At 35.0% G+C, this 10,525-nt stretch overlaps 1 protein-coding gene across 3 annotated transcripts in view; it reads left to right on the forward strand.

The window, feature by feature from the left end:
- Nucleotides 1-10,525, forward strand: part of DNAH8 (dynein axonemal heavy chain 8) — a 158,308-nt gene that overhangs the window by 41,609 nt on the left and 106,174 nt on the right. For all 3 annotated transcript variants that reach the window (XM_085319940.1, XM_085319930.1, XM_085319949.1), the window contains 4 exons: nt 990-1,183; nt 2,769-2,895; nt 6,390-6,625; nt 9,798-9,902. In XM_085319940.1, the coding sequence (XP_085176066.1) occupies nt 990-1,183; nt 2,769-2,895; nt 6,390-6,625; nt 9,798-9,902 (662 nt within the window). The remainder of the gene's footprint in view (nt 1-989; nt 1,184-2,768; nt 2,896-6,389; nt 6,626-9,797; nt 9,903-10,525) is intronic.

The following is a 10,525-nucleotide window of genomic DNA, read 5'->3' on the forward strand; positions in this document are numbered from 1 at the left end:
CTGGCATGGATAGATCAATCTGAGACTGTGTTTCTAGTGAACAGGTCTTAAGACTAAAAGAGAACTTAAAGTTGCATGCAATCCCCAGTGAGAACAGAAAGAGTGTGTTTTCCTTCTCATGTCTCCTAAATAGTTTCAAAACTATTTGGGCCCTTGTTATGACAGAAGGGGCTCATTAGCTCTCAGGGATATCAGTCTCTGCGTTGACCCTGATAGTTTCAATAGTTCCTCAAAGATGGAGATGCATGAGAAATTGCATTTTATTTAATTTGCGCTTATTTGGAGTTCATAAAGGAGACAGGGCCCCTGTTTCAACAATGGTATCACTGGAGCAGCAGCTACAAGTATCTGAACTGCCTCTGAAAGCGTATTTGGACATGTGAGATTTATAAGAATCTCTAGATTGTCCTTTCTCATTTCTTCTCCTTGTTCAGTTCTAACCTCTTTCAGATAAGACTCAAAGGACTCAACATCTTGTAACATAAATGCAGCACCAAAGCCTGACAAGCTTTTTTTGTGTGTTCTAAAATGATGTGATTTAGTAAAGCTTTTTCTTTGAAAGTGTCACTAAATGGAATAACAAAAAGTTATTCATTCAAAGCATGTCAGAGTTCAAGAAATTTATACTGTTTGAAAGGGTTTATACAATTAAAAAGCTTTTTTTAAATTTATGGAAAAAAGTAATAAATTTATGAGTCCTTGTCATATTGTGGTTACAATCACAGATACCCACAATAGAAGGAAGGAAGTTATATTTGGAGAATCAAGAATGTAATTTTCTTTCCATGTGGGATCATTGACTCTAGGCTAAAGTCTGACTTGAAATAGCACTCACTACCTTCATATGAAGTAGACAGACAAACATGCAAAGTAGAATATTCAGCCTCACTGGATGACATTGTTGCTTAACTTGGCTGCATAGGTTAGAGGAGAAGTATCACTTCATACTTTTAATGGTTCATTCATTCACACGTAAATTTACGTTACAGAAGGAGTTGAAGATATGCTCATCAGAAAGCTAAGAAATTTTTATCCAGGTGTTGCAGAACACAAAGATATTTCTAAATTAGTTGTGCTCCTGTCCTCCTCTGTGAACTCTATCAGAGAAGTAGCTAGTGAAGCTCTACAGGATTTTCAGAAATATAAGGTGCTATGGACAGAAGATAGAGATGCTAAAGTTCAGGTGAGTTTAATATAGGACTATTCTTCATTAATCTCATCATATTTAGAAAACATTACAAAATAATCAAGGAAAACAATGTAGAAAAGCTGAAATTGTCATTTTGTCATTTGTACTGGTAGATTTCCTGAGCAGATGTAATGGCAGGCTGTCTACTTTTTGGGTTGAGATTTGCCTTTTTTGGTTCTGTGACATGATAAATACTGGAAATCTCACCCTAATTTGTTAATTAATAGCATTCTTGTTTGTGGAAATAGAGATTTTAAGATAAAAGACACTGGTCCAGTCTGACACAATGTGTATCACAACTCACAGAACTTTATACATCCTCAAACCCTGATAATTGTGCTCTTTTCTCTGTGGAAAGCATTTGAGCTCTTATTCTGAGTTAAAATATGTATTTTTATTTACCTCTCTTCTTTTAGTTAGCTGTTTTGGGCAGTAAGTTCTGTATTCTCTATCCAAAAAATAAGTCTACTCATTTATTTGGTTGTTTAATTTTCAAGTTAAATCTGCAGAAGTGTTAGAAAAATGTAGTTCCTGGCACAATAGGAAAAAGAGTTTGTTTCCGGTTATTAGAGGTCTCTAGGACTTCTACTTTGGAATTTGCACTGTCCTCCTACAATAGATTTTTTTAATTTAGAGTTTGAAGTTAGAGGTTTGGTAGGAGAAAGTGAGATGACTGCTAAATCTCCTTTATTTAATCTCAGATTAATTCAGTTTTCTGTTATCTGTTCTGTTTAATAGAATACCTTGTGACTTATATAGATAGATCTGTGAATATCTTATCACTTTATTTACCTCAGGAGCACTGGTATCTCTTGTGTGTTGCACTGCAACGTGCGATTTACGTGGGCTAAAAAGGTGCACCTTATATGCAGAGCCAAGAGATAATTGTTAGTCTAATTAAAATCTTAACAGTCAAATCAAATATTATTAGCTAGATCTAGTTATTACAGAAGTAGAATACTGTTACAGAAAAAGTCTCAACAGTAACACAGTTAAAATTGTTATGCTCGTATGCCCTGGTTTCTACCTCTTTTCTCTAGCACTATGTTAACCCTCCTACTGCCCATCAGGTCACTCTTGGACAGAGGAATGGAAGAGAGAGAACAGCTTTCAGCATTTGTTGTTTTTTACATGCAATATAGGATTGCAGTGCAGCTCTCTGTTGCGTAGTATTTCTAAAATGGGGCTTTTCAGAGTCACATAACTTTCCTACACAGTTCGACTCATAGAAGTACTTAGGAAACCTTTTCTGCTGTGATTGTTTCATGTGTAATTAAATTTATGGTGTATTGATCTCTGTTTGGTCACCTGTTTTCACAAAGGTAGTAGATGCTTAATGTTCCTCAGATCCCTATTTTTCTGTTAAAATGATTAGAATTTGCTAATAAATTTGAAAGTTTTTGACAGGGAAACTGTTAAACATTATCACCTGTTCACATGCAATTTGCTACTTTAGCAGGGCTAAAAAAGGCCAAAACCAGGTATAATATTGATATGCTTTTCCAGTAGTTGTTGCCTCTTGTTTTATCAAAAACGTGAAAAAGGATATTTGTTGATTGACTTTTTAACCTATACACAGCAATTTCTCGCTAGCTGTCCATCTCTGACTGAAATTAGAGCAGAAATACTTCACTATGCTACATTTGAGCAAGAGATGGAAGATTTAAAACCTATTATTCTTGTTGGACCGATTGAGTTACATACAGGTATGGCATTCTCCTCTTTGCACATAGTAAGCTAATTAATAATAATTACTAAAGAGACTTTGTTTTGTTTATATGTTGCTTCTCTTTACAGTACGTTTTGGATTCTAGAATAGCTTTTGCTCTGGTGCAAAATAGAAGAAAGACTTTCTGATAATAAAACACAATTTTTTCCGCTAGTTACTGAAGGTTCCTTTTGTTGATTTCTCTGATAGTGTTCACTCATTGTTCTCTCTGCACTCTCTGCTTCAGGTATTTTTGCAGGCAAATGCTTCAGTCACTTTGTGTGTAAAGGAAACAACATGGAGTTCATGAAACAATTAGAACAAATATCCATGCCAGGACTTAATCTTGTTGATCATTATCCTCAAACTGTCTAATCTGAGTAGCCTCCAGGGACTTGCTAAGTTAAAGAACTAAATCATCAGCAAGATCCACAGGATCCGTGACAATAGGTTATCAATAACAATATCAAGTCTGTCTGCTCAACATAGTACTAGCACCTGAAGACCTCCAAGAATGACCAACCCAGGGCTCATTCAGGACTCTCTAAGATCCAGCATGAGATCAACCAGTGATGAAGAAGAACATTGCAGATCATAATTCAATGTCTTTGGTACAATACCTGTATGTAGCTGCATTAGCTTCTCATTCACTATAAGTGTTTATCTCAGTAAGAGAGATACTGAGCCATCTCCATGTTTAGCATCCACAGCTCTCAGAATATCCTGTGTTTTCCCGTCCCCTCTGGTGTCTGACAATAGAGAAGCTGGCAGCAAGACAGTGCTGGTACATGTTCCCACAGTACTATGAAGTAACATGCCTATACTTGCCTTCTCTGGCCCTGGCAACTTGGCAGTCTTTGCTGACGTTATTCTGTAAAACAGTCAAGTGTGAAAAAGTGTGTTCTCTTCAGACAGCTCTGAAGAATGAAGCCATTTGTTCTATGACAGATAAATTATGCTCTTCCTCATTCCTCTCACCTCACAGATTACTAGGTAGCTGACATGACTTCTGTGGGCCAGTCTTTAATCCCTGGGGCTTTTTTTTACTTTCCATGGCAGATGTTATCAGAGTTGCTATCTAGGGGCAGGTAGTAAAAGAATTCCTTTGTAAATATTAGTGTGACTTTACATTTCTGATGAACAATCCATATATTCTGAGATATTAGCCTTTGACGGAACATTTCTGTATAAACTGTCATCCTGTTACGTCAGAGAAGACATAGAATCCGTACACTTTGACTAGAGTTCATTTCAGGATCTTGGTGGCAGGTTATTCCTAAATTTTTTTTTTCAGTGAATAAGCAAAATCAACATCCTCATCCATTTCCTGGATGCAGCTTCTTATTAGTGAAGCCATTATGAAGCCAATGAATTCACTCTGAAAAGCTCTTGCTGCCTATTCTTCCATAACCATGAGGAGTGGTGGGAAGTAATGGATCCAAAAGAATATGGATTTTATTAATGCTTGCACTGCCTCCTCATGTGTGAGCACTACATGAGAGGGAGCGAAGTCTTCTAAATTCAAGAACATGATATCGAATCTTCTATGATCTGTGAAAGCATGCATTTTTCTCAGACATGGTGCAGTTGCTATTTGGAAATTGATTTATCTTCACATGCAAATTCAAGCCTCTGGATATGGTACCATACTTTTTTGGAGTTACCAGTGGTACTAGAGAAGTTTTCCTTTCTGTCCTCGTAGAAGCTTAAATAGTATCTTGAAAATCTTTGCAAGTTTCCTTGAATGCAGCTGATAGTTTTCCAGTCATTGTCGTCTGCTCTCCAAATATCTAAGCCATTTATAAATATATGCAACCATCTATTAGTGGCCTTTCAGTCTTTTTTAAGAATTTCTTCAGCAATTACAATCTTTAAGGGACTTCTCGGGGTCCTCCTTCTCTGTTAAAAAATCTGATTTATGCCGGGGCATGTCCCACCATTTGCTCCATTGAAAAAGAAGAGTAAATTGATCCACGCTCAACTTCATGAGCTGTTTTGGGTGCTTGAACTGCCTCCTATAAACAAAATCCTTTATATTGTGTAGCATTTTGCAGTGTAACTTACTGAAACTTGCACAGTGTGTAGTACAATTGAATAGGAAGTTCGGTGTTAAAAAGTGTAAATTATCATTAAAAGGAGCGATCTGAATTATTAGTGCAATTTACAAGGATGTAAGTTAAGTAAATTTTCAGGAAAAAGACTTGGAAACTCTACAAAGCAAAATGTATGTCTTTGCACGTGGTCAGTAGAAGTAAAAAGGATAAAATAGGAGGGCACATAAAATCTGGGTATAAAACAGTAATGAAAATACTATATTGACTTTATGCAAGTCCACGTTCAGGAAAATGTAAGTATAAAAGATAAATAAAAACAAAAACTTGGGTCCTCACTGTATCTTTTTTAAAGATTTATTGAAATTTTCTTTTAAAGAGAACACAAATGAGGTGGTCCATGAGAAAAGTATGAGAAGTGTTATATAAATGTTGAATCAGGCAGTTAGTTTTAAGAACTAAAATAATATACAGTCAATTACATAGAAAGGCAACAATTTAAACCTATTTAAAGGAAATAAACTTCATGAAGTGCACAGTTTTGCTTGAGAAACTTTTTGCTGCAAGATGCTGTTTGGCAATTCATAGAACTAAAAGGTATTTGTATGTACTACTATTTTGTGCATAGTATTATATATTATATATAGAAAATGTGTTTTTGATGTATATACACATGTAAATATATGTGCACATAAAGTAGGGAGAGCATAAGAACATCCAACATTATGAATGTAAACCTCTTTTCAGATGAAATTTTATGATCATTTAGTGGCCTTTCAGAATCAGATTTTTAATTCTAATAGCTGAATTACTAAAGAAGAAAATACGTTTTCTTTGTAAACTTTTTTGTGAACAGAATAGTTATATTCAATTATTATCTTTTGTTTTCTTTCACTGGAATACAAAAGCATTGTTTAGTGAAAACCTAATTTGTTCTAATAATAATAATGTCAATGATTGACTTTTATTTACTGTGGTTTTATATATATTTTTAACTGTTTATGATTTGACAGCTTGCAGTTTTAGTTACAAAGTATGCCAGATCCCAGTATTGAAATCCCAAGACACTATTTCCTCAACTAGTATAAACCATTTAAATGTCAGTGACCTTAATGTAGCTGGTTAATTTGTATCAATTAAAGATCTTGTCTGAGAATTTATTTTTTATTCATGTTCTCTGTGTTCTTTCAGATAAGCTTACCAATGGATTTTACAGAGAGCATAATATGCAAGAGATGTATTTAAATTTTTAATTGAAAATTTTGAAACTTTAAAAATGAAGTAATTTGATTCCATGTGTGCAGATCTTTTCTTAATTGCTGTTGAAGAATGATATGTGGTGTTTTGTGCATATATATATATGTTTCTTGCAAAAGATTTTTAAGATGTAGATAGAATAATTTTTTTTATTTATTTATTTTTTTATTATTATTATTATCAGGACCACTGAAACTGGCTTTGTCAATTGAAGCCAAAGCATGGAAGATGCTCCTCTGTCGTTATTTAAATGAGGAATATAAAAAGAAAATGACAGACATGATGTCATTCATAACTGAATATTTAAAGAAACTCTCTCGACCTCTCCGTGACTTAGATGACGTACGATTTGCAATGAAAGCTTTATCTGATATACGTGATAATAAAATACAAATGGATATGACTCTGGGGCCTATTGAAGTAAGGTTTTTTTATTTTTTTTTAATTTGGTTTAAAGTAGTTAAGAGTCAAGATTCATAAGATAAACTGAGAATCCAAACAATGAATTTACTTTCCTGAATGATCTAGTCTGAGAATAGGAAATAAAGTATTATCATTATTTTTATTATGCCTGATAGGAACCCTAGTCATGAATTAGCGTTAGATATTTTCTTCAATACTGTATAAACACAGAGTAGAAAAATAATTGTCATATAAACTATAATTAATATATGGTTTAGGAGACAGCAAGCAGAAAGAAGCAGATGTAAGAGTATAAGAAAAGGGAACACTTCCCATTTGCTGTGCTCCCATTAACCTTTTCATTCACCTCTTACAGAAGAAATTGTGTTACTGAATACTAACATTTTTTTTCTTTAAGATTGTTATATTAGCATCATACCAGAAAGGACTTACACTTGATTGTCATTACTTTTGTTAATGTTTACATTAAGAAAATGGATTATGCCTTTGGAATTTCTGTGGTGATTTGTAGAGGTTAAACAAATAAAGGAAGCACCTGAAGAGTAACTTCAACATTTGCAGTAATATGCAGATTTACTAGATGTTCTTTCTTATTTTGACTGTCTTCAGGGTGCTTGTCAGGCTGAAGATTATGATGATTATAAAGATTATGAAATCATAACCATAGAAGTTAAATAAAATAAGCAGTAGGGATTGAATTCAGCAAACAGTCTAACAATGTCTATTTGGTAGGTTTTAGTGTTGCAAAATATGTAAATAAATAAATAGATTTATAACATTATTTGAAATAATAGCTTTATTTATTTTTACTTGTTCCTGGTACTTTGAGATGGATATTAGAATAAAGATTCTTTCACAAACCATTTATATTTTATATATATTCCAAACATTTATTGTCTTTCTATATTAACATGAATTATGCTAGTATCAGTAGGATTGGTTTTGTTAATAAGTCACTCTTAAACATGTATGTTTTCATGAGCTTTTCTTAAATAAAATAGGAATATGGTGCTGAAAAAATCAAGAACTGAATATAGAGCAATGGCAATATATCAGTAATCTGATAGTTCAATGTTTTGTTCTGTTTTCTTATGTCCTGGTGGACTTAATTAAACTTAATTGATGGGATGATTAGATATGATGCTTTTTTACTCAAGCAGTTTAAAGGGAGGGCTTGATATAAGAAAAATTAGGACAGAGAAGTGATTTGGAGTGTTCAGCATGGATTTACAAAGGGATAATCATGCCTGACTGACCTGATGGCTTTCTACAATAAGATGATTAGCTCGGTGGATGAGGGGAGAGCAGTGAATGTTGCTTATCTTGATTTTTAGTAAGGCTTTTGACACATTCTTCCATAATAACCTCATTGACAAACTGATGAAATAGAAACTAGGTAAGTGGACAGTGAGGTGGATTGAAAAGTGGCTGAACTGTTGGACTTTCAGGGTTGTTATCAGCAGCACAAAGTCTAGTTGGAGGCTAGTCGCTAGTGGTGTAACCCAGGGGTTGTTAGTGAGTCCAATGCTATTTAACCTCTTCAGTAATGACCTGGACAATGGGACAGAGTGCGCCCTCAGAGTCTGCAGGTGATACCAGCCCAGGAGGAGTAGCTGATGCAGTAGAAGGTTGTGCTGCCATTCAGAGGAACCTCAACAGGCTGGAGAAATGGGCAGAGAGGAAATCTCGAAGTACCACAAAGGAAAGTGGCAAGTCCTGCTCCTGGGGAGCAATAGGCCATGTTACCAGTACATGCTGGGGGCAGACTGTCTGGAAAGCACTTTACAGGAACAGACCTGGGAGTCTTGGCAGCACAAACTGAACACAAGCCATCAATGTGCCCTTGCAACAAAGAAGGGTTGCATTAAGCAGAACATTGCCAGCAGGTCGAGAAAGGTGATTCTTCCCTTCTGTTCAGTGCTAGTGAGACCACGTCTGGAGTGCTGAGTCCAGTTCTGGTCTCCCCAGTGTGAGAGAGACATGGGCATACTGGAGCAAGTGCAGCAAAGGGCCATGGAGATGAATAAGGGACTGGAGCAAGTGACGCACTGAGAGATGCTGAGAGAGCTGGAACTCTGCTCAAGGGGGATCTTACCAGTGTGTATAAGTGTTTGATGAGAGCGAATAAGGAAGACGGAGCCTGACTTCACTCAGCAGTGTCCAGTGACAAGACAAGAGGCCGTGGACACAAACTGAAAAACAGGAAGTTTCATTTAAATATAAGATTTTTTTTTTAACAGTAGGAATTATAAAGCACTGGAACAGACTATCCAAAGAGATTGTGGAGTCTCCATCCTTGACTATATTGAGAACCCTGCCCATGTCCCTCAGAACACAGCCCTGAGCAACCTTCTCTAGTCCATGATGCCCTGAGCAAGTGTTTTTGTACTGGTGATCTCCAGAGGTTCCTTCCAAACTCAGTAATTCTGTGATAGAAATATAGACTGAAACAGGAGGGAGTTTTAAATATAGATACATTCATGGAAGAAACAACCATGTTTATCAATCAGCCCAAACGGCGCAGAATACAATTCATAGATCCAGGGACCAACTTGCATAATTCACACTGCAGTTTGTTAGCAATTTTTTTGCCTATGTGATGGGAAAATATAAAATGCTATGTGTTCAGAGGTTGATAAAATAGGGAATAGGCAAAGTATATTGGTAACTGCTGCACACAAGCTGCAAATGAGGAGAAGGAATAAGAAAGGTTCACTGTATAACAGCTACATATGGAGGCATTTGCTAGTTTGGCAAATGTATTAATAAAGAGTTTAGAGATGAGGTGATAAAATATTTGAAAAATAAGCAGTTTACTGTGGATCGTTATTCAGTGTTGAAAACAAAATTAATCAAAATCTACATTCAACTAATGAAAAAAAGATACCTCTGAGATGATAAAACTTTATATATTTTTAATATTCAGTATCTTCTGTTTGTGCTTTTTTTCCCCTGGTATTTCATCCACGATATGTTCCTTAAAGAAATACTTTTTGCAGATTTTGTACTTTACTTCTTCTGTATTCAGCATTCTTTTGTTTTAAAAGAAATATTTTTGTGCCTCAATTACACTAACAGATTTCCTTTAAAATGTTTCTTACAAATTAATCTGTGTTTCTGCAAATGAACTTAAAATGCATCATTTCTAAGGGTTTCTTTTTTCATCTAGGAAGCCTATGCGATTTTAAACAGATTTGAAATTGAAGTTACAAAAGAGGAATCAGAAGGAGTTGATACACTCAGATATTCTTTTAATAAATTACAGACCAAAGCAGTAAGTATATTAAACTGTCATTTTCCGTTTGTCTTCATTTGCCTGTTTCAGAGTAAAAATGGAGGTATGGGAACAATTATCACTGCAGTCTGTCGTCTTGCTCTTGGCATCAGTTGATCACCAGTGTTTATGCTTTTGATTAGTGTGTTCATTTTCTAATTCTATTTATATAGAACTGTACTTTAAATATTTTTGTAGCTTTTAGATGTATCTTTTTAAAAGCTGTAAGAAAATGAGAAATTATATACTTCATTCTTTCTGCTGTCCTGCATTTCCCATTTTTGTTTCATTCTTGTATAATCAGAAAGATTACTATCCTTAAATTACACGGTTTTAAGAAATGCATATTCTGTTGGTGTCCTTAGCTTTTAAGTGATGATTGCAAGCTTACCTTAATTGCTGAGGAGAGATTTAACGCCCTCAAAAACTTGGTGTCTATTGGACATTCTAATCTTCTACACTTCAGGAGAGGGAAAAACATAGATGCTTTGATGGAGCAATCCAGCTGGTTCCTGCCGTACAGATTGCCCAATCTATAAAAGTCTTAAGAATATGCTTTCTAATCTCATTTCATGCACCTTGAGCCTTTTTTTCAAACTTTCGAAGAAGGAATAAGTTGTTTA

The sequence above is a fragment of the Rhea americana genome, unplaced genomic scaffold (assembly GCF_003343005.1).
Source record: "Rhea americana isolate MKP2758 unplaced genomic scaffold, rheAme1 scaffold_119, whole genome shotgun sequence".
Taxonomy (NCBI): domain Eukaryota; kingdom Metazoa; phylum Chordata; class Aves; order Rheiformes; family Rheidae; genus Rhea; species Rhea americana.